The sequence below is a fragment of the Hordeum vulgare genome, chromosome 2H, assembly GCF_904849725.1.
Source record: "Hordeum vulgare subsp. vulgare chromosome 2H, MorexV3_pseudomolecules_assembly, whole genome shotgun sequence".
NCBI classification, from domain to species: Eukaryota; Viridiplantae; Streptophyta; class Magnoliopsida; order Poales; family Poaceae; genus Hordeum; species Hordeum vulgare.
In genome coordinates, this window is record NC_058519.1 from 101164417 (window position 1) to 101189220 (window position 24804).

Here is a 24804-nt window from a genome sequence, read left to right on the forward strand (position 1 = left end):
TTGTTTTCTTTTGAAAGCCTAAACCCCCGCAGAGTTGGAGGATGTGTGTCTTATCATCTGACTGGCTAAGCTTCTTAACAGTTTGGGATCTAGCGGAGAAGACATATTTAAAGAGCCCCCAGTGGGGAGGACATCCTATGAAGCACTCGCAGAGGGTGATGAACGCGGAAAGATGAGCTATTGCATTCGGCGGGAAGTGATGGAGCTGCGCCCCGAAGTAGTTCATGATACCTCGGAAGAAAGGATGGGGAGGCAAGGAGAAACCTCTGGCCACGTGGCTGAGCAACAGAACGCGCTCCCCCTCCTTCGGCGTCGGCTCCATCTCGCCTTCCAGCAACCTCCAAGACTTGTTGACGATCATGCCGTGCTCCACCAGCTCCAGCACGTCATTCTCCGTCACCGAGGAGGGGAGGAAGTCCCCCTGGATCCAGAGCCCACCGGCAACGCCCGCTGCCGCCGCTGAGTGGAGGCCTCCCCCTTATTCTTCTTCTCCTGCGCCTCGAGCTTGCTGGTCTGCCCCTTCGTCATGGCGAGGGCGACGGATCCGCAGAGGAGGAGGAGAAGGAGGTGGCTTGAGGTGTGCAGAGAGTTGCGGGAGGGGCGAGATTAACGGGAGGAGGATGAGCAGCGCAATAGGAAGGGCCGCCGGGAAAGCTTTAATAGGCCTCCGACTGGGTCACCTACAGGTGGGCCCAGGATCTTATCCCCCCAACCGGCCGCTGCAAGGTTAGTGGAGAAGATAACGGCGCGGTAATCGAGGAGGCGAAACATACTCGATGGCGATGTCGTCATCCCCGCTGAGCGCGCGGCAACCGAAATTTGAGGATCCCGGAAAATCCGGCGCTGTCAGTATGACCGGTCACGTTGAAAGATTCTGCAGAAGCAATCGGTCCCTCACGGTTCGTTTCACTTGCATATTCACTCGGATCACTAGCTGAAAAGATAAAATGGATCGAGGCAAACAACGCTAAAGTCACCTCAATACCAGTCGGTTCCAAACTCCAGACATCACTTCATCGTTCCAACCCCGATCCATTCGGGGACTAATGATGGGGTTATAGTCCCAGGGTAGGGTCATAGGTCTGCCCTATAGGTCCTACCCAAGGACTACCCTTCATAGAAGACAAGGCCCTTAGACAGTTCCGACTGAACTAAGGACGTCCCCATCATCCAGTCGGCGACGATCCACTCGGAGCATATCTAACGTACCGACTGGAATCCACTCTATACGTCGTAACCTCCCAGAAGGGCAACGGTCATACGTCTTCATACACCATAATTAGCAATTAAGGCTTACGTTACCTGTAACGCCGGCGTTTACTCGTCAATATTCCACCCCTGTCCACCGGACCATTATGAAGGGCACCGCACTCTATATAAGCCGCCTTTCACCACTGGTACGGGGGTGGACACTTGCTGTAATCCCCTAATACACTCGACACAAAGCTCCCCAGAGCACTGAGACGTAGGGCTTTTACCTCCACCGTAGAGGGGCCTGAACTCATACATCCTCGCCGTAGCTAAGGCTCTGCCCATATACTTTCGTACCCCATACTTCTACTGTCAGACTTATATCCACGACATTCATCATTGTCGATGTCAAGGTCAAATTCAAGATCGTCAACATGCTCATCGTTCCCATTAGGACCATCAACACCCCCCTGCAAAATAACACATATCACCATGTTCGTTAGTCTGTTGCTACGTTGTTAGTTTTCATGAATAATTTGAACACGTACTATAACTTACTTCGCTCACACTTCCTTCATTAGATGCATCGACATCTTCCTCATCATTGTCATCATCCTCATCATTGTCATCATCTAAAATTCTCGGCTCAATGTCACCATCGGTATTTCTCTGTGCAGATTCAAAAGTGTAAGTGGTAATACAATTTGTATGCTAGTAATTATACAACATATTTGGAACGTACATGGGTTCGACTTTCAACATAAGATTGTTCATCTATATCGTAATCGTCATTATCATCATTGGCATGCACCTATTTAAATTCAATAGCAACTCTAAGTGTCAATGTATTAGCTTATATTCCATAATTTCTATTCAACGTACACAACACTTACATTAGCACTATGTGATTCATCCTGACTCATATAGTTGTGTCCGGCTGATTTATTTGTATTCAATGACGATGATTCATCCTCAATATTAGAGTCATCACCGGCATATTCGGTGTTTTGCTCTAACAATAAACCTTTCAAAAGGTGATTTATCAATGTCACAATATCACAACATAAAGCATACAATGAAATCATGAAAAATCGTATGGATTAAATGAAAAAAAAAAACTTACTGTCGGTCGTCGAAGGTTCAACAACATCGTTCGTCGTTTTCGACGTCGATGCACCGGTGGCTAGAACGTCGTCATTTGAACGTGGACACGCCGCGTCGGTCACTACAACCGCCGGCGTCAAAGCATCGGTGGCGGAGGTTTTTTGGTGTCCGTGGTCATGTCCACCACGGCGGAGACGTGCGGGGGGATTCACGTCGGCGACGAAGACGACGGTGGAGACGTGCGGGTGGTGTAACGGCGGCAGCGGAGATCGCGGCGGAGACGTGCGGGGTGGCGTAACGGCGGCGAAGACGCGCGTGGTGAAGTCGCGGCGGCGACGGAGACGTGCGAGGTGGAGTCACGCCGACAGCGGAGAGAGAAGATAGGGTTTGTATCTTTTTTTCTCTTCCAAACCAACTACCAACGCGTGGGCTGATGTGGCCGACGCGAAGATTGGGCGTACGACGGGCGGGCGGACGTACGACGGGCGGGCGGACGTACGACGGACGGACGGACGGGCGACGAATACTATACACAATGTGTAAAGACCATACCGCCCTTATACGCTTAGGGAGGGTGTACCGAAGTCCTTCTTCATTTTTTTGGCCGGCGAGTGGCAAAACACCTTGAAAATGTGGTTAACCAACAGTTACTTGTACTACCTGTATACTTGAACGGACAATAGGTCATTTGTTCTTGCAAATGACATTTAACAAAAAATTACTTTTCACCAGGAAAAAAAATCTTACTTCTACAAAATATGGTTAACCATCAGTTGTCTAATGAAGAACAAACAATATGTCATGTGTTGTTGCAAATGATATATAACGAAACAATTACTTTTCACGAGGAAAAGAAAGTCTACCAAAGGTTTACTAGGATGGCCACATATCCAAAATATTTGAGCACAAGCCTCTAGCTGGGACCACTATAATACTCAGAGCTTGCACTAAGAAACGTTGCTTCCATCCTTAACTGCTTCTAGTCTAAGGGGTTGTTCAAAGTCCCTCCGCTCCAGGAGCCGATGGAGCTGCAGGCTGAAATACTGAAGTTAAAAAATAGATGTCCCGCAGATCCGTGGAGCTGGTGGACAGCCGAACATGCCCTTAAATATCTACTTGTGCATAGCTTTACAATGATGACGTATAAAAAGAGCAGAAGAACATCACTTTGTGATGAAGTGATGAGGCACCAAAAGCGTGATATTCGTGGATATGCCCCGGAATAAACCATGAACTGGGAACTGGTTAGGCTTCAGGGCCATCCTTTATATTGGAGGGAATATATATTTGGAGTATTATCTTAAAGGGGGAAAATGTTACGTATGTCAATTGAGTGGTTCTGCATGTTTATATGGTACACTCTTTTCTTTTTCAAGGCTTGTTGGTACCGTGCTTTGAGAACAACATTTTGCAGTTTTGGATATATTCTTCTTCTTTTTTTAGAAATATGTTATTCTCTAGGCAGCAGTAGCAAATATTCCTGGTTTGTTAGTTCAACGTGAGTTCCATTCTCTTTTTCATTTTGGTTTTCATCATGTTCATTATAAATATTGAAAATCTCCTCCCCCTCCCCCCCCCCCCCACACACACACACCTCAAAACCATCGCCACAAAAAAGAAAGAATGAAAACTACTATTTTTGAAACCGTAACCCTTGAGGCTCTATCCATTAATTAAGAAAAAGAAAACTACCTATTTAATTAGTGAAAACCGGGCTACTATTGGACACTCATATGTGACAATTTAGTTGGAAGTAAGTTGTGTGAAAATTGAATTTGGATCAGTTTCCGTTGGGAAGGAAGAAGGCGTGGTAGAGCACTAAGGTCGCCGTCGACAACATCAGGGCGAGCACAGCGAGGCCCGATGATGCCGACAAGTACACGACCAGGAACGGGCCATAGCCGGCAGGGGCGACTTTGAGGGTTAACAGTTCGAGGTGGGGGGGAGTGGGTGCAGGTTCACCGGATAAAAAATTGTGGTCGCCAACTTAAAGGGATGGCAGGGAGCAGTGGCGGATGCAGGCACAATTCCCTGGTGTGGCCGAGGTAACTAGGATATATGTCTCAACTCAAATCAACAATGAAGTATCATATAAACCTAGTATACATGGCAGATGTTAGGTATGGCAGCAGCCGAAGCTTGCCAGATTGCTCGCTTCGCCACTGGCGGGGAGGTGGTGTCGGCATGATTGTGAGAGGAGAGCGAGTCGGCAAGGCTAGCCCTCGGGAGCGCCGACAGCCACAAGCGGGGAGGCAGACGGTCATGGGCGATGGCGGGATGGGGTAGAAGGCCATCTAATTGTTCATTTTCGATCGAATGGTCCAGGAAAAATCGATTGGCCCATTTTTTTCTATCCAGCCTACCAACCCATGTAAGCCTCCATCTGTAATACACGTTGAATTGCACAAGATAAAAGGACATGAAATTTTTAATCCCGAGCTCATATGCTCCCTCATAAACAGTAAAATCAAATAAATAGTAAAAACATTTAAAAAAAATTGAATTTTTTTGTGATAACTTTGACAAATGTTTTGTATGCTTACAATATCTCAGCTCGAAATAACATTTGTGGAAGTCATGACGGAAAAAAAAAATCGCTGCTCTAAAAGTACTAGTTTTGGATACATTTTGGACAGTCGATTTTGTTTTTTCGCTGCGATTTCCACAAATGTTATTTTGTACTGAATTTTGATACGCATGTAAACCATTTGTCAAAGTTTATCATAAAAAAAATCAGAATTTTTTAAACTATTTTACTATTTGTTTTGATTTTACTATTTACGAGGGAACATTTGTGCTCGGGAGTAGAATAGAACTTTTCAAGATAAAATTACTACTCGGTGAGGGGAGAGTGCTTCTCGCGCGAAACTTAACGCCATAAAATATTCCGGACCCATTCTTTCTCTCAAGAGGATCACCACACAGCTAGTGAACGAAGCACCTAAGAGCATCTTGAGCCGCCCCTCCCCCCATCCCCCAACCCACCCACCCACCAAGACCTCGAGGCGTTTTCTTATCGCCGGTGTAAAAAATGGCCCAGTCGCATCCTCATAAGCCCAAATTTTGTCGGTTAAGACCGAAATTGGCATCGATGGACCCTCACCGAACCCAACGTGCTGGGGGCGCCCAGGGGCGCCGGGGGAAAGAAATTTGACACGAAAACAAACCGCGCTAGATTACTCCCCTGTGGACCCACCGAGTTAGCGACTGTGCGTCACCGAGAACCTTTGTCGTCCTCATCGCCTCGACTCCCCCGTTGGTTGGGTGTCCAAGGTCTAGCAGCGCAGTGATGGCGAGCAGCCAAGGTAGGCCCCCGACAACCACACCCTCTGGATGGTGTACTTCCAGTATCGTCACGCCAACCAGCTGGCATCGACCAACGGTGCCCCGACGCCGAGAGGGCGCCACTACTCCGATGGCCGCCGTCAATGGTGGGGCGTCCCCGGGCGCACGCTTCACGCCGTCCTTGAGCACATCATGGGAGGCAACCAGCCGCTGCTGGAGTACCCGACACCATCGTTCTCTCGTCGGAGCGGGGAGCTCGTGGCTGCCAAGGCGCATGACACCTTCGTCCTCATTGTCCATCGGCTCCTGCTCCTCCGGTGCGGCGACGCCGCTCGTCGGCGTCAAGCCCGAACCGCAGGATACGCCACTCCTTCGACGCAACCGTAGCGGCAACCTCGTCATAAACGAGGGCCGCCGCGACTCTTCCCCTTCCCGCGGCCACCTTCGACTGGTAAAGCTGGAGAAGGGGCCGTCGATGCCACCCGTGGTCAATCAGGAGGACGTGGAGATGGCGCCGACCTCGACGCCGGCCTCGCATGGTCGCACGACGACTACGTGAGGGAGGAGATGGAGCATCATCATCGCGCTCTAGAGGAAATCGTCGAGCGGCGCCGCAACCGCGACGAGGACGACATCATCGTCCTCTCCGACAGCGACGAGGAGGTGATCGTGCCTAAGCCCGTCCGCATCGACGATTCAGGGTAGGGCTGCAGCAAGGACGACGGCGTGGAGGACGAGCCACCGAGCGACGACAACGACGATGACTACACCGTCTTATACAACCTCCTCGGCATGAACTAATCTCGGGACGGCAACAACGACGTAGTTTTTTAGGTTTTTATTGTTGTTTTCTAAATTTGTATAAATATGAATGAAATCGTTTATATTTCGTTTAAAATTAAGTAAATTTCGTTGAATTTGGGCGTTTGAATTTTTAAAATTTGGCTAAGTTATGTTTTTGAAGGACCCCAAAAGGTGTTATTTTTATTTACCTGAAAAACGTTCTTGAAAGGCCGATTGGAGATGCTCTAAGAAACCGTCGGATTTCGAAGGAAACACCACCCACCCACCGCACCGGAGACTAGTCGAGTGAGCTTGAGAAATAAACCAGTCAAGGCAGGCCACATAACTCCAAGGCCAACAAGAAGAGAAGATCCGATGGAATCTCCCTCTCGTCGCTCCTTCTTTACGTGCGAACGCGACTACAATTCAATTCGACCGGTGCCCCCGTTTGGCTGGGGAACAAAAGTCGCTGCTGCACCCACGGTTTGCCTGCGAGAATATGCTCCTTGTGTGATCCGGATTCCAGTCACCACTCTTTCTCTATCCGTCGTCCGAGGACCAATGACCGCCCTTCTCTCTCATCTCAACCGGCCAAAATCACTACATCCACACCATACTTCGCCCTCGCTAACTTGGGTTTCCAACTAGGCAACTGAGTAACGTTCTTTTTTCTGTCGGGCGGAGTGCTTCGTCCAACATTTCATACTGCCTCTATCTTAAAATAAGTGTTTTAAGTTTATATTATTTTTAGTATTAGTTTATTTGTATTAACTTTAAGATATTTATTTCGGGATGACCATTCCTTAAATACCGCCTTAATTGTTTTTATTTATTTATTGACTTACCAAATAAGCTACCTTTTGTATATCAATGAGTGACTACAAAATAATCACAGGCATGATTGTGGTGACATTTATTTACACAATCATATACTCCCCCTGTTCGGAAATACTTGTCATAGAAATGAATGTATTTAGATGTATTTTAATTTTAGACACATCTATTTTTATTTATTTGTGTGACAAGTAATTCCGGACGAAGGGAGTAATACATACATGTAAATTATAGGCGAATGTACTAGAATATTTATATCATGGAGCAACGCATGAGCAAATACCTAATAGAGAATATAGCAAGTTTAATGTTTTCATGCGACATCCAAACATAAATATTTGAATTGGAATTTTTACAATCATTTCCAATCCTATCAAAGACTCGTCGAGATACAATTGATTGGATGATTTTTAATTCTTGAGAGACAAATGAGATACAAGTGATTTTAACTTGTAAGAGCAACTCTAGCAGATGCCGCAACACATGCTACAAAAACAGTTTATGACTATACAATAATCTTCATAATTACAACACAAGTTCAAATTCAAATAATTAAAACAATAACAAAATGATCCAAAATAAAAAAAATGTTCAAACAACACATGAATACAAATAAGATAAAATGAATAAAATGGGAGTTTATCTCCCATATGGTTTTCACTGGTGCTTAGTGAGATCATCGTGTAGCTGGTCGTGTGTGGCATTATCTTCAGTAGGTCTAAAAAAATAGAGTGATCTCATCTGGGTTCTTGGCAGGCTTGACACAACTATCAATGTTGTTAGGGGGGCTACGATTGCCTACTCCATCGTCCGGTGGCCCGGATGTCGTCCGGGTGGTCACCCATCCTCGTCGTGGTGTGATGCACGAACGTGGGGATGGATGCTCCAGCCAGATCCGGTCTTCGATGATCGACTTGGGTTGTTGGTCGCAGTTGTAGGTGGTGGTGGCATTGGCATGGGGCTCCCTTCGTCCATGGTGCGTCGTGGGACTAGAAAGGAGGTGCCTTTTAGTCCTGCCATTGGTCAGTGAGGTGCTCGAGGTTTGGAGTCGGCTGCGGGTGTGAGTTGGGGATCGTGGACGCCGGGGCGACGACCCCGGATGGCGGTCAGTCAGATTGGCTTCTCAATAGGCGTCTTGGCGTTGGTGATGGTTGCATCTCTTGGTCGTGTGGGCGACAAAGGATATAGCGCTCGATGATCCTGGTATCGATGGTGTCTTGGCAGTGTCGGTTCCCAGATCATGTTCTGAAGGTCTCATTTGGTGGCGGCATGTCTTCCTGTAGGATGGATAGGTGCGCGGAGTTCCTTGGGTGGCACGGGTGAGAGGTTCTGGGCAAAAGCCTTGTGCTCCGGCACCGACAATGGTGATGCTCGTGCGTGTCATGTCCTTCTTGGGGGGGCCATTGTGATACCTCTTGCCAGGACATTAATCGAGGTGAAAACCCTTGACCGTTCCCTCGGTCTCGGCGGTGTTGACACAATGCATTGTGTTCCTCCTGAGGACATAGTCGTGGAGCTCAGTTTCCTCCATGCGCACCGCACCATCATCGATAGCCATTTTCTGATCCTGGCTTGAGGTCTCCTTAACTCTAGCACGGGCGGTCGCATTTGCCTTCATATCTTCTACACGGGTCCTCGTTGATGCCACTCCAGGTCCTTGTTGTCTGCTTGTAGGTTCGAGCTCCGTGATCCGGAGTGAGAGGACAGGGGGTCCTCTTCGGTGACAACTTGGTGTGAGTGGCGGAACGAGGCCGGGTGGTTTCCCCTGGTGGTTGACCGTCTTCCTTGTTGGTAGTCTATGGTGTTTTGGGGTAGGGTGTGGATTCTCTTGTATTTCTTGATTTTCTCCGATCTTCTTTGTGAGAGGTTATCCTCATCTCCTTGTATTAGTTTGGCTGTGGTGCTTTATATATAAAGAAGGACGGAAGCCTTTTTTCGATAACGTGGTATATTCTCCAATGCAAATATACTTATCGGTGTAATCAGCTGGAATGCCATATGCTATTGCTCTCATTGTCACCGATATTTTTTGGTATGTACTAAATCTAAGCAACCCGACGGCATTCCTCCGACGAGTTAAGAAACAACAATCTTTCTCACAAGCTTGAGTAATGCGAACAAAAGGAGATCTACACATTCGGTAATGCCTACAGAAGAGGTGAGCCGAATAGGTTGGTAACTCGACAAAGTAGTCTTTCATGAGAATATTGTGGCTGAGAGCTCAGTTGCCCAGAATGCAAAGACGGCTAACCTTCGATCCGTGGTGCTTTTTCTTCTTGTCGACTTCAAACTCTTAGGCAAGTTGCAACAAGAGGAGGTGCTCGACATCATCGTTAAAAAACATCTCCTCTATGTAGGAATCATCTGAATCCGACGACGAGGAATCCATCTATGAAAATAAATCTGGGACTTTGTCACAATCACCCCTTGGTCGGAAATTAAATCGAGAGGAAAGACCTATATATTAGCTTTGGTCGGAACCAAATCCGTCACCCCAAACTTCCGCACCCCGATCAAATAGAAATCTTTCGCCACCGCCCCTTACTTCCCCTTGGCCCCATGTCCGTGGCTTTGGCACGCCTGGATGACTGTGTAGCTCACTCACGGCTGGAGCAGTTGGATCCGCCCGTAACGAGCCACTCCACGAAGCTACCGGTCGGATCCATGGCGTCGGCTGCGGCCCGCTCGCGGGGAAAATTAGCCACCCAAGCACCAATCTTGGTGAAGAAGATGCGAGCGAGGACGACCGAAGCTCTTCATGGCGCATAGTGGCCAGGGGAAGCAAATATCATCGAAGGTTTACAACGGGGGCGGCAGCGGAATGGCGAGTGCGAGCAAAAAATTTCTCCCGCCACTCGAGAGAGGGAACCTTAAAGAGGAGGGGAAAACGATAGATTTAGCAGTTACGGGTCATAGTACATATTTTTTTTACGGGTCAGGTTGATATATGAATCTGATCGTAATTTGATTTCATCCAGATTCTATATATTGACGGTTATTTAGTGGGGCGAACGGATTAACGTATCCCCTAGAGTTGCTCTAACCTACTCCTTCCATACCACTTCTATAAGCTCACGAGTTCTGGATCAATATAATATATGACGTTTTAACAGTTCATGGTACAGAGTCGGTACTAAGTACTTCCTCCGTCTCAAAATAAGTGATTCAAAAGTGACTCAACTTTGTATTAAAGTTAGTGCAAAGTCGAGTTATTTTTAAATCACTTATTTTGGGATGGAGAGAGTAGTAGAGAGGAGAAGGATTTCAAAATCTCAACGAGGGTCCCTGCGACCAACCGTTACACCCGTCGTCCGGGTGCCCATAGCCACGGTCTCACGCACACCGCCCCACGCCCCACGCCCCTTGCCACGCTTAGCATATGCCGGTAAATATTCCAAGAACGTCGCCATCTTCTTCCTCTTCCTCTCCTCCAACCGCTTACCTCACTAACCACGTACGTACGGTGCCCGCGCCTATATTACCAGCACTCATCGCCGCTTCACCCCTCATTAATCCGCCAACACCACCGATTGCTCACCTTCATATCGCAGATTGTCGTTGCATTGCCCTCGAGGAGGCGAGATTAGTTGATTTCGGTTGGGGATTAGTTGAGCAGAAGGCAGTCGGCGGCCTCTGGATTGATTTGCACGCCATGAAATTCGGTAAGTGGCTCAAGCGGCAGATCGAGCAGAGCCTCCCGGCATGGAAGGACGAGTTCCTGAGCTACAACGAGCTCAAGCCCGTCATCGGCGCCGTCTCGCCGGCCGAGTTCGTCGCCCGCCTCGACGTTCAAATAGAGAAGATCAACGCCTTCTTCATCGAGCAGGAGGAGTTCTTCATCATCACCCACAGGGTACGTGTACGCGCTGATTGCTAGCCAGCCAGTCCCAATGGCTTCGCCTGCCCTGCGAATTTCTCTGACGGTCCGTGCGTTCTTGGTGGTGTGTGTGTATGTGCGAGCAGGAGCTGCAGGGGGCGATCAGGAGCGCGCTGGAGAGGAAGGTGGCGGTGCCGGCGGCTGCGCACGAGGCCGAGATCGCGGCGATCCGGAGGGAGATCGTCAACTTCCACGGCGAGATGGTGCTGCTGCTCAACTACAGCAGCGTCAACTACATCGGCCTGGCCAAGATCCTCAAGAAGTACGACAAGCGCACGGGCGCAGGGATCCGGCTCGCCGTGATCGAGACGGTGCTGGTGCAGCCCTTCTTCACGGTGGAGGCGGTGTCCCTGATGGTGAGGGAGTGCGAGGCCATGATGGAGGCAGTGTTCCCCACGGCGCCCGGCGAGGGGCAGGCGGCGGCGCGGCGGGACCGCGAGGCCCTGGTCGCAGCGGAGCAGAGGATCTTCCGCAACACCGTGTCGGCGCTCCTGGCCATGCAGGACGTGCGCAGCAGCAGCTCCACGCGCGGCCGCCACTCGCTGCCGCCGCTCAACCTGCCGGACTCGGACTGGCTCCGCTCCTTCTAGCCGCCGCCGTCGTCCCCCATTCCATTCCCCGTCCAATGACCCCCGCCGGCCTCTTCTTGGTGGCCTCACCAGCCACATCCACAGATATGTAATTGGCTATCTGTAGTTTCTAACTTCTTTTTTTGTTTCCCTTTCTTTTTACCACGCTGGTGTAAGATGGTAACAAGATGTGAGCATACAAATTCATACTACTGTGCATTATGTTATGCTCCTATATAAATCTTTGTCAGGACTCAGGACACTAACCGAGCGTCAAATCTAGTTGAGTTTGTGCTTAAATATGGTTGAGTGCGTCGTAGAAAATTAAATCTCATTCAAACTGCCATGATGCCGAAGAAAGGTCATGGTTCTAATTTACTAAGAAACAACAAAATTCATCTCTGGCTCCTGACGAATCCAGAGGTCAAGGAAAAACGTCCAACAGAAATCAACCGTTCGAACGGTCATACCGTCTCTGAATTTTCAGACCATTCACGAGTCAATCCATTAGTCTGAAGCTGACAATGCTATCTGACTGGATCAAGCAAATCGACACCGAGGGTTCATATGTTTAGAGAAACAATTCCGTCAGGATCGAGCTACGCAAGATGATTCCTTCGCCGAAACGAATATACCTTGATATTGTAGAGAAGCGGCCAAAAGACCACATCAAAAGCGACGAAGATAAACTATTTATTGTCAATGTGCATAGCCTACGATTTTGGTTGGAGATTCACAAACTTGTTGTCATAAAATTGTTGCAGCTAGTAAGAACAAGTTTCATAGTCCGCGCCGTTCTCTTTGTCTTTATCGATTCTTCCTCTCATGTTGGAAGATGGTAGGTATATTCTTGCTCCAGGATCGATGCTAGGTATGCAAAGGGGGATGAACAAAATTTGTAAGGCAATTCCAAACTTCTAATCATTCCTCCAAAATGCTAAAACTCGAACAGCGAGATAGCAAATTGTGCCTGTTTTTGTTTTTGAATAATGGATGAAAAATGATCCATGCATTTTCAAATGCACAAAGCAAAAAAAAGAAAAAAGAGCGTGAGAAGTCAATTGATTCCTGCATAAGAAAGAAGAAGCATGTTCACAGAGTATTCAACCGAAAAGGAGCACCATTTGGGGTGCTTCCCCCCCCCCCCCCCCCTCCCGCAAGTCGATTAGGGAAAAGCTTTTCCTCTCGATTTTAAAGCATCTCCACCCCTTTGACCCTCACCCATTCGGGCGATAGCGTTTTTGACGTCGAGCCGACGCTTTTCTAGCCCTCGGAACGAGCGAGTTTCCAGCCGCGCCCCCAGGTTTCGGCTCCCACACGTCGACGTTTTCAAATTGATCTTTTCCCGCTTCCAAAAAACGCCACAAAGTTCGACGATCATGTTACAAGTCGGCGATCAGCATGCCATAGTTCGGCGATCAACACACCTAGTAGTTCGGCGATCAAAAGGGAACGATGGAATGAATCAAACAGCCGGCTCGACGCAGTTCGGCTCCTCTACCGCGGTCGCGGGACTGTCCGAGGTCGTTGGCTCGTCGTCGGCGTGGGTTCTGTCGGGGTCGCCGGTGTGGTTGGAGTTGTCGTTGCCGTGGTCGCCAGCGTGGTTGGAATTGTCGTTGTCGTGGTCGACGATGCAGTTGCCGCCGACGCCATCATCTGGTTTAAGATCAGGTCGCGCTGCAAAAGGTACCACGCCTTCACCTGCTCGTCCATCGTCGTCGTGTCTGTCCCCATCAAGAACGCCAGGTCGATGTTCCTCTTCTTCACGGCGATGTTGGTCCTGAAAAGGTCGAGCTTGACGTGCTGGTTCGCCATCAACGCCGAGCACCGCGCGTCCGATTTCTCCTCCCTCTTGGCAGCGCTGTTTTTGGTGTCGGTGATGCATTGTTCAATCAAAGATTGTAGCCGTTCGGCAGCGGGCGCCGAGTCTCTCGCCGCCCTGGCTTTCTTGCTGCCATCTGGGCGCCCTTCTGCCGCAGGTGCGTTCGGGTTGTAGGTCTCCTTGGCCTTGTCGAGGGCGAGCCGAACTTACTTCGACTTCTCGCACGACTCGATCCTGGAGAACACGCGAAGGAACGTGAACTCATGATCCTTGTTGTCGGCGTGATACATGCCGAACATCAGAACCATCTGCACAAGCGAACCAAACATGTCAGCAAAGTACACGACGACGCGATGAACTAGGGCATGCGAACTGTGTCCATACCTGTCCCTCGACGTTGGAGTCGCTTTCCGGGCGAGCAGCGACCTCCTCGATGATCCCATGCCACTTGTTGCACGCCGTCTGAATCGTCGACCAGCGGTTCGCCATGGCCTTCTTGCCGTGGTCCATGTGGATCCTGGCGAAGTCGAGGTCGACCAGCTTGCGTTCGTCGAACGCGGTTTTGATTCTCCCTGAGTACGTATCGGTGTTCTGATTCGCGCCGGTGATCGGGTCGATGCCGACAGTCTTCCAAGCTTCGGCAAGGCACTCGTCTTCCCTTGACGTCCACTTGACGGGTAGCTCGGCTGGCTTGCTGTTCGCTGCCCGCCTTCTCTTCCTTCCCTTCTTCTTCGACATTGGTTCCGGTTCAACCTCCACCCCCTCTTCCTCCTCCTCGGCACCGTCTATCTCATCACCGATGTCGTCGGCTGTCCATTGTTTTGCCCTGTACGCCGAACTCCGGGTGCCACAGGGCGGCGACGGAGCCGCTCGTGATGATTTTGTCCATGACGACATTTGTGTTCTTAAAGTGTGACGACGACGCGGACGCGAATGGAAGGAGACCATGGCACATGTGAGGCTGCTGATGAGTATGTCGGCAGCGAGTAGCTGCACTGGGTGTTGATGCCGGCGCTGAACGCGGGTGAGGGAGTGCGCGGGTCGTGGCCGAAACTGGTGGGGAGGAACGGAAGGCGGTGTTGGGATTGAAGCCACCATGCGCGTCGCCGTCGGAGTAGCCTGGCAAGGGAACGTATCCCCATGGCGCATCATCGGCGAGAGAGCGGCTCGCGCGCCCTGGCGGCACCTCCATGCGGCCTGCGGGTTGCGGCCGGTGGATTCATCATCCCCGTGCGGGCCTCTTCTTGATCGAGCTCGAACGCGGCCGCCGCGTCCCCGATCCTCCTGGCGTTGAGCCTCCTCCGCCGGTCTGCTGTGACCACCTCCCGGCGCTGAACATCCGCCCTCCACTCGACGTCCAAAACGCCCGATGGCCTAGCTATCGGCTTCCTCTGCTTCGGCTGACTGGAATCGGCCGCGGTGGCGGGGCGAGGAACGGTGTTCTTCTTCCGTGGCATGGCGTTCGTATGGCGGGAGAGTGGGAGAAGAATGGCAGGAGGAGGCGGGGGAATGAAGGGAAAGGAAGGAGGAAGGGGGAGAAAACAGTGGGAAAGGCCCGGCTGACGCCAAAAAAGCGGGCCCAAACCGACGCTAAACGAGGTACTGGGGGCGCGACTGGGACGATATTGCACCGCCGGCGCTAAAAAAGGCCTCCTCGGGTGGCTGTTGGGGGGGGGGGGGGGGGCAAGTGGAGATGCTCTTAGTCTGGCAAGCCCGTGGATTCCTCTCGGTCTGCTGCTCTGACACTCGGTGGCGGGAAGGAGAATCCTGGTGTCTCGATTCCGGCTAGCAGACATATGGTAATTTAGTCCTCATATGGCAACACTTAGAGGATGGAGGCACTTCTTCTTCGAGTGAGTCTTTCGGTCCTCATATGGCAACACTTAGAGGATGGAGGCACTTCTTCTTCGAGTGAGTCTTTCGGTCCTCATATGGCAACACTTAGAGGATGGAGGCACTTCTTCGAGTGAGTCTTTCGGACTCCGATCCTTCTCAAGTTTGTTCGTCGGGATAGATTGTTGAAGCTCCGGCATAGATTCTTGTCAGCTCCTTGGAACAACGAGGTTAGAGTTTCTTGCAGTTTGTATGCAACGACAAGGTTTGATGTTAGGTTTTTCGGATCGATTCAAGGATTTAACGACGACGACTATTGCTTCGGACGGTGATCCGTAAGGACACATGTACGGAAATTTTTGAACTATCATAAATAAGGTTAGGCCGGCTTCGGTATGGAAGCAACGACTCGGGGTGCGCGCGCGTGCGTGTGAGCAAATCACTCAGCCGTAGGCTGGTGGCTCCTGATGGGTCCGGAGGCCAGGGCAAAAACGTCGGACACTGATAGCTGGTGTGATCTGAATATATGATCTGCTCAAACGGCTATGCTGTTTTCAGATTCTTCGGATCACACGAGTCAACCCATCATCCAGCCAGAAGTCAGAAACCTCCGCTGCCAAGATGGATAATGCTCGATCACGGGGTTAACAACCAGCTCAGCACACAGGGTTTATGTGATTAGAGAAACAATTCTGTCAAACTCGAACCACGCATGCAAGCGCAAGATGATTCCTTGGACGAAACGAATATGCCTCGACGATGCAGCGAACTGGCGGCCACAAGGCGACATCAATAGTCGTTAACAGTAATTGTTTTCAAGATTGCCCTGCTACCAACAACCTAAGACTATTTTATAGGAGGCTTTGCCAAATTTCATTACAAAATGGTTGCGATGGGTAAGAAGTGGTTATGATAATATACATCAATACCCCTCACGCACGGCATGCATCTGGCATCTCCTCCGTTTGTCTCGTTGGAAGACGAGGGGAATATCCTTGTTCTAGATTGATGGCACATGATGATGGAGTAAAGCCCACGTACGTATTTGCCAAGGAGCTAGCACAGGATATCCCTCCTGAAATGCCAAAACTCCAACAAGGAGAATGCCAAGTTGCATCTGCATACAAGTCCACATCATTTGAAAGAGACGTATAAAGAGTTAATGGACAACACTTTTAAACAAGGAAAACTGTCGGTGAGACGGTGCCAGGGACCGCAGGCCGCGGCTATTAGTCTTTGCCTATTACTCTGTAGACGATGACAACAGAAGACGCACCACACAATGTCATCTCTTTTTTTAACTGACACATATGTCCGTGCATTGCAATGAAAAGAAAAATTTACATCAACTCAAATTTAGTGAGAATGGTAAATGCAAAAGCAGTGCCTTCGCAAAAGAAAGAAAAAACAGGGCCTATGTTTAGCTAGAAAAAGACGTTCCCTTCTTCCAAACACATATGACGCATAAGAGCATCTCTAGCAGATCCGTAAACTGATCAAACCCATAAAACAACGAGGTGTTTACAGTTTTGATCGGAAAAACGCCACGGAGCAGACCCCGTAAAACTTGTTTGACCCTTAAACTTTTTAAGGGGCACGATAAAATACATCCGCAAAAATCTTATATGTACGGTTTCGAAGGCAATATACAACTCAATCTGTAAACCGGTCAAACCTCGTCGGAATAGACGCGCCGCCGCGGAACTGAGACCGGAATGACCTGGGACTCACCGGAATCTGTCTCCGCACGTCGGAAGAAGCCGCTGCACGCCGGGAATTGCCGCCGCCGGTCCGAATTGCGGTCGGTTCGACCTCCACTGCCGAGGCGAGGCCGTCCACGGCCAGGGCGAAGCAGGCCACTGACGGCCCTAATCAGGGCGGGGCGGCACCAGAGAAGAGCGAGGCAGGGGTGTGGGAGCTCATGCGGCCACGTCGGGGAATGCGCGCGCGGCGGCGGACAGTGCCAGGCTCAAATCAGGGACGGGCAGGCGGGCCAGGGAGCGTGCGGTTGGGGCGGGCAGCGCAGGGCTACTCCATTGCATGTGTGGCCTGAAACGGGCGGCGCCAGGATGAGTTGGGGGCGAGGCGGGTGGCGTCGGGGCGAGACGGGGCGCAAGGGCGAGGCTCGCCGGGATGAGAGGAAAAAGGAAAAAAATGAGTTATAGTGGAATATAATTTCATTTACGGGGTCTGCTCTGTCCGGGGCAATTTCACACCGTAAAAAGGGTTTACAGTGTCCCTTATACATATTTTCAAGGGTCGATTTTTACAGGATGTGCTAGAGATGCTCCAACGAGATTATTGCTACCATTCAGATCCCATGCATTCATATATGCATTGGTTAATCACGCATGTTAGAAATAATGGGCTGGGCTGGTGTTTAATTTCTGAAATCTCAAGAAGACCTATGAATAATGGCAAGAGGTGGTTTAAAAGTTTAGCCCCACCCCAAATGTTTAGACCCATGAATAAATGCTAAGAGAGTATCTTTATATGGTGGATTTCCCCCACCACACTAAGTATTGTGTTGAGGAGAAAAAGAGAAGTCCACACACGCACACTCGCGTGGCCTGGCCGAGCCGGTGAGGGCGTACGACATGCGTATGAATGATCCATCGAAATCTCACATGTGACCTTGTAGAAGCACGGCTTACAATTCCAACACCTTACGATCCCAATGCGACACTCAGAATAAATAAGGATGAAACGAGAGATCAACTGAAATACTCTTAAAATGTCGGTTCTCTATCTTTTAGGTATTGTCAATTATGGAATTCACTTTTTATGGCATTTTGTTGTGCTAGAAGGATATAGTGATTCGAACTAGATGATCTATACTACAGATGGGTATGTATTTACTCATGAAGATGACACAGAGTCACGAAGGTCTAATAGACAAATCATATTGTCTAGGTCAATCATGAAAGCAGAACTTACTGCTTTAGACACAACCACTGTTGAGGAAAAATGGCTCCATGAGCTCTTGATGTGCTTGTCTGTGATTGAAAAACATGTACCAACTATTCTTATGAATTGTAAGAACCAAAACGGTTATTATTAAGTGGATAATTCTAAGCATAATGCAAAGTCATCAAGATATGTGAAGAGTCATTTTCAATTTGTCAAGAAGTTGAGAAACTACAAAGTAATTACTATTACGTATATTTGAACAAACAAAAACCTTACAAGTCCCTTTACAAAGGGGCTATCACACTAGTGCAGGCGACTCTTATAGAAATGGTTTTTATCCTCTTTTTGTGACGTAGTTTTAAACAACACCTTGCTTGTGTGGGTTATAGGATGGGCCTATCCCACACGACACCGATAAATCGTCGGCGATGCCTACGTCCGATCACACACGCGACACAAGAACAGAACGTGTACATTTTGGAGCGCCATCACAAACAGAAGTACTGTACAAGTGGTGTGAGATGTTTTTAACATCCCACACATGGAATCCCAAAGATACGTTTCCGTTCGTATTATACATCACACATAATTTTCTGCATAACATCGTGTGTGATAGGGGTGGCTATCACACATGGTGTATAGAACAAATTGTTTGGCATAGGCTGTCCATCACACACACTTTTTATGTGAAAATGTTTGTGAAAGGATGGCTTGTCGCACACAGTTATCGGCTGGAAGGCATGTGTGATTGTTCATCGATCCAACACGCCAACTTTTTAGAAACCGTGTGGGTTTGTTCAGGTTTGATACGTCTTCAGCGTATCTATAATTTTTGATTGCTCCATGCTGATATATTATCATTTTAGAATACTTCTAGCGTATTTATTTTCCAATTTATATTATTTTTGAACACTAACCTATTGACCTAGTGGTTAGTGCCAGTTGTTGTTTTCTGCATGTTTTTCCTTTTTAGGTTCTTCATACCAAACGAAGCCCAATTGACCTGAAACTTTTTGGTGATTTTTTCTGGACCAAAAGAAGACCAAGGAGTATCGGAATAAGGCTTGAGGCCGCACAAGCTAACAAGCTAACAAGGCGTGGTTTGGGGGGCGCCTTGATGGATTGTGCCTCCCCATGGCCCTCCCGACTCTGTTCTCTGGCTTATAAATTCTCTTATACCCTAAAAACATCAGAGGGAGTCCCGAAACATTTTTTACGCCGCACAAGTCTCTGTTCCGACGGGAGGCCATCTGGAGCTTCGTTCCGGCACCCTGCCGGATGGGTATAGATCACATAGGGCCTCTTCATCAACCCTGCTGCCCTCATGATGATGTGTCAGTAGTTCACCAGAGACCTACGGGTCCATAGAGAGTACCTATATGGCAATCTCTCTCTCTCTTTGATCTTCAATACAATGATCATCACATCTTTGCTTTGATCCACATGATGTAATTCTTTTTGTGCGGTGCGTTTGTTGGGATTCGATGAATTATGGGTTTATATTCAGATTATTCATGATCAATATTTGAGTCTCTTAGGAATACTTATATGATTCTTATGTGCATGATTATGATAGCTTCGTAATTCTCTCCGATCTATTGAAATAGTTCGGCCAACTAGACTGATATTTCTTCGATGAGAGAGGTGTGTTGTAGTAGGTTCAACCTGACGAATTTCTATATCCCAGTGTCAGAAGTGTATAAGATGTGTCTTTGTGTTGTGCTACTAAGAAAAAAACGATGGGGTTTATTCATATTGCTTGTGTTTACTTTGTCTACATCATGTCATTGTTCTTCATGCCTTACTCTGTTTTACTTAATACTCTAGATGCATGCTGGATAACGGTCAATGAGTGGAGTAATAGTAATAGGTGCAGATAGGAGTCATACTATTTGTTTATGGACGTGATGCCTATATACACATTATCATTGCCGTGAATATTGCATAACTATCCGCTTTTCTATCAATTGCCCAATAGTAATTTGTCTACCCACCGTATGCTATTTTTCATGAGAGATGCCTTAGGGAAAACTATGGCCCCCGGTTGTATTCACAACATACTGATAAAACCTTCAATACCTTTCTTACATTTACTTGTTTTTATTTTATCTTGCTATCTACAATTATCTACACACCTCACTCGCTTGCAAATAACAAGAGCAAGAGGATTGACAGTGTTCTTTTGTGTGCAGCCGCCGAAGACGGTTGTGGTCGATATTCCTATTGGTTCGATAAACCTTAGTTTCATAACTAAGGGAAATACTTACCCACATTGTGCTACGATAACCCATTGCTCTTTACGGAAAACCCAACGTGGATCACAAGTATCAGGAACGATTTCCAGCGCCGTTGTCGGGGAATATCATCACCAACTACCAAGTAACTCCATATGAATTTTCATTCACTTATTCCTTTTTTTATTTGCTGGTATATTTAGTTTTTCTCAAAAAAATAGAAATACAAAAATATTTACCTTTGTTTGCTTAGCTTGTCACTAGATTGCATCTTTGCTCTCTAGTTTGCTTGTCTTGCTTGTTACTTTGCTTGCTCGGTCACCATGTCTCAAGATACTACTAAGTTGTGTGACTTCTCAAATACTAATAAAAATGATTTTATTAGTACTCCTATACCACCCGCCACTAGTGCGGATGCTTTTGATATTAATGCCGCATTACTGAATCTTGCCATGAAAGAGCAATTTTCGGGAAGTCCTAACGAGGATCCCGCTTCACATCTCAATACCTTTGTTGAACTTTCTGATATGCAAAATAAAAAGGATATGGATAATGATATTGTGAAATTAAAATTGTTTCCTTTTTCACTAAGATATTAAAATTGTTTCCTTTTTCACTAAGATATGCTAAAGCTTGGTTTTCATCTTTACCACGTAATATTATTGGAACTTGGGATAAGTGTAAAGTTGCCTTTATTGCCAAGTATTTTCCTCCTGCTAAGATCATCTCCCTTAAAAATCAAATAATGAATTTCAAACCGTGAGATCATGAACATGTTAGACAACCTTGGGAGAGGATGAAATTGATTATAAGAAATTTCCCAACGCACGGTTTAAACTTGTGGATGATTATCCAAAATTTCTATGATGGACTAAACTTTGTGTCTAGAAATCTTCTAGATTCTGCTGCATCTGGTACCTTCATGGAGGTGACCTTAGGAGAGACCACCAAACTTCTGGACAATATTATGGCCAACTATTCTCAATTGCATACCGAGAGAGCTCCAACTGGTAAGAAGGTAAATTATGTTGAGGAAATCACTACTTTGAGTGAAAAAGTGGATGCTCTTATGAACTTGGTTGCTAATAAAAATACTCATGTTGATCCTAATGATATGCCCTTGTCTACGTTGATTGAGCAAAAATAATGATGCTATTGATGTGAACTTTGTCTCGAGAAATAATTTCAACAACAATACTTATAGGGGTTATTTCAATGCTAGGTCATATCCCGGTAATGTTCCTAATGGTTATGGAAATTCCACTAGACATTCTAATAGGATACCCTCTCATCTTGAGAACACAATTAAGGAATTCATTTATTCTCAAAAAGTTTTCAATACTATGGTAGAAGAAAAATTGCATGTTGTTGATCCTTGGCTAAAAACATGGATAGGATTGCTCTTGATATAGAAACTCTTAAAAAAGCTTTGCCTCCTAAGCATTATTTTAATGAGACTATTAAATATATCCAAGTTTCTATTGATGAAACTAAGGAGAGGACCGCTAAGTTGAAAGCTAAGCGAGAATTCATAGAAAAAGCTCTTCCTCCTTGTTTTTATCAGAATCATAATGAAGATCTTAAAATGATTGGCACTTATCCTATTGACTCTTTGTTTACTTCTCTGAATATTAATTATAAAGGGACTACATATGAGTCAACTCTAGTAAAGGAGCGTCTCGTTTGCTTGGAGGGTCATTATTTTAATGCTAAAACTGAAAAAATGGGTTTGGAGAGGTCAAAACTTTAACTAGTGATGTGCCCACTATTTTGGATTACAAGGAATTTAATTTATAATAATTGCTATTTAGTAGAATGTATTTTCTTGTTGCAATCCATTATTCGCTCACCCAATGCTTATGAACAAAACAAAGCATTTATTCAACATATAGTGGAAGCTATGGTGAAAGCTTATGATGAGAAACTTGAGCTTGACGTTTCTATTCCTGGAAAGTTGCATGATGAGTGGGAACCCACTATAAAAATTAAGATAAATAAATATGAGTGCAATGCTTTGTGTGACCTTGGTGCTAGTGTTTCAACTATACCTAAAACTTTATGCGATGTGCTTGGTCTCACTAATATTGAAGAATGTTCCCTAAACTTGCATCTTGCGGATTCTACCATCAGGAAACCCTTGGGTAGAATAAATGATTTGCTGATAATTGCAAATAAAAGTTACGTGCCTATAGATTTTATTGTTCTTGATATTGATTGCAAACCTACTTGTGCAATTATACTTGGAAGACCCTTCCTATGAACTATTGCTGCAATCATTGACATGAAAGAGGGAACATAAGGTTCCAATTTCCATTAATGAAAGGAATGGAACACTTAGCTAGAAAGAGAATTAGATCACCCTATGAATCAATCATGAGATCCACCTATGGGTGGAGTGTCAAAGATGACAACACATGAAACTATGCAATATGCCTTGCTAGGGGCGTGAAACAATAGCGCTTGTTGGGAGGCAACCCAATACTTATCTTTTTTTACATTCTTTTGTTTGTGGTAACATGCTTTTTGACTCTATAATGATAGTTTTTTTTATTTTTTTATTAGTTTTTGTGCCATGTAAAGCCTTTGGGATGATTTTCATGATGAGTAGAATTTATACGGTGCAAAAAACTGAAACTTTGACGTCGAGTGAAGAATATCTCTGATTTTACTGGAACATATTTTTAAAATGAATGTTTTACATAGTATTTCTATAGAAATTCCTCAGGTCGTCCTAATGTTTCCAAATTTTTGGAGTTACAGAAGTATAGGTTCCTTACAAATTACTACAAACAATTGTGTTTCAGCCAGATTTTGTTTTTGCTTGCGTAGCTTGCTTGTTTTGATGATGCTATGGATTGTATCAGTGAGTATAAGCCATGGATAAGTTAGAAACCAGCACCCTATGTTAAAATAAAATAAGAATCAACTTATAACAACACCTTAAAGTATTTGATATGCTGCTTATACTAACGGATATCACGAAGTTTTGTTGAGTTTTATGTGATTGAAGTTTTCAAGTTTTGGATATTATCCCGATGGACAAAGGATTGAGGAGCAGAAAAAATCCTAAGCTTGGGGATGCCCAAGGCACCCCAAGGTAATATTCTAGAAAGACTCAAGCGTCTAATCATGGGGGTGCCCCGGAAGGCATCCCCTCTTTTCCTCTTAATCCATCGGTATGTCACTTGGAGCTATATTTTTATTCATCACATGATATGAGTTTTCCTTGGAGCGTTGTTTGCTTTTGTTTGCTTTTACTTTTAGTTTTCCACAACCATTGTTTTCTGGACACACCTATGAAAGTGCATGCTATGCCCCTAATCGACTTTTGGTGTTAATGACAACACATACATAGGAAACTAATCCTATTTGTTGAGTGTATCTCAGGATGGCAATTACTTTAGTAGATTGAGAGTTATGTGCCAAAGGTTGTCTGAGAAGATTGGGATTTATATTTCGAGAAGGCTCGGGATTAAGAAAAGATGATGTAGACTATTCTTTTGAGTTTACTTATATTGAGTATAGGGATCCCGCGCTATTAAGAGGGGATCACAGGTTTTGCGATGAACTTGCTCGTACCACATCTTCACTGTCATACCCAATACCACATTTTCTCCACTCTGTTCTTATCTCAAGTCAGGTCTATTGCCTCGGACATTCGGCTCCCTCCGGACGTCCGAGGGCCGGACGACCGGCAGGCTTCGGAAATCCGTAGCCCTTCACCAGAAGTTTGTGAGTCATATAACTCGGAAATCCGGCTCCCTCCGGACATCCGAGGGCCGGACGACCGACAGGCTTCGGAAATCCGTAGCCCTTCACCAGAAGTTTGTGAGTCGTATATCTCGGAAATCCGGCTCCCTCCGGACATCCGAGGGTCGGATGTCCGACCAGCCCCGGAAATCCGGAGCCCTGCACCAGTAGAACATGAGCTCTATAACTCGGATTTCCGGCTCCCTCCGAACGTCCGAGGGCCGGACGTCCGTTCCCCTTCGGAAATCCGGAACCACCCACCAGTAGCAGTTGAGTCGAATAACTCGGATTTCCGGTCCTCTCCGGACGTCCGGTCATTGTTCAATTCACAGTATTTTCAGTCATATCTACAGGTCTCGGACGTCCGACCCCTCGCAGACCCCCGGACTTCCGACAACTGTCGGACGTCCGGACCCTGTGTGACTTAAAGTGTCCCAACGGCTGTTTTTCACTCCCCACTATATATACTCTTCTCCCACCTCATGAAAAACTATTCAACACAGCTAGAATACATCCAAGAACACCTTTCCTCTCACTCACTCTTGTCTACACCAAATCCTAGATCCCAAGAGCATTTGTGAGTCCTTTTGAGTGTTTTTCCAATCAAAAGAT

General features: G+C 46.8%; 1 protein-coding gene across 1 annotated transcript; it reads left to right on the top strand.

The window, feature by feature from the left end:
- Positions 1-10574: 10574 nt before the first annotated feature.
- On the top strand, positions 10575-11909 carry LOC123429696 (SPX domain-containing protein 6-like). Its single transcript, XM_045113706.1, has 2 exons — positions 10575-11050; positions 11161-11909. The coding sequence occupies exons 1-2, from the start codon at positions 10577-10579 to the stop codon at positions 11662-11664; spliced, it is 978 nt and encodes a 325-aa protein (XP_044969641.1). The 5' UTR covers positions 10575-10576; the 3' UTR covers positions 11665-11909.
- Positions 11910-24804: the final 12895 nt, after the last annotated feature.

Coding starts and splice junctions, on each gene's coding strand:
- LOC123429696 (XM_045113706.1), top strand. CDS start 10,577: ATGCCGGTAAATATTCCAAGAACGTCGCCATCTTCTTCCTCTTCCTCT. Junction 11,051..11,160: donor TCTTCATCATCACCCACAGG/GTACGTGTACGC, acceptor ATGTGCGAGCAG/GAGCTGCAGGGGGCGATCAG.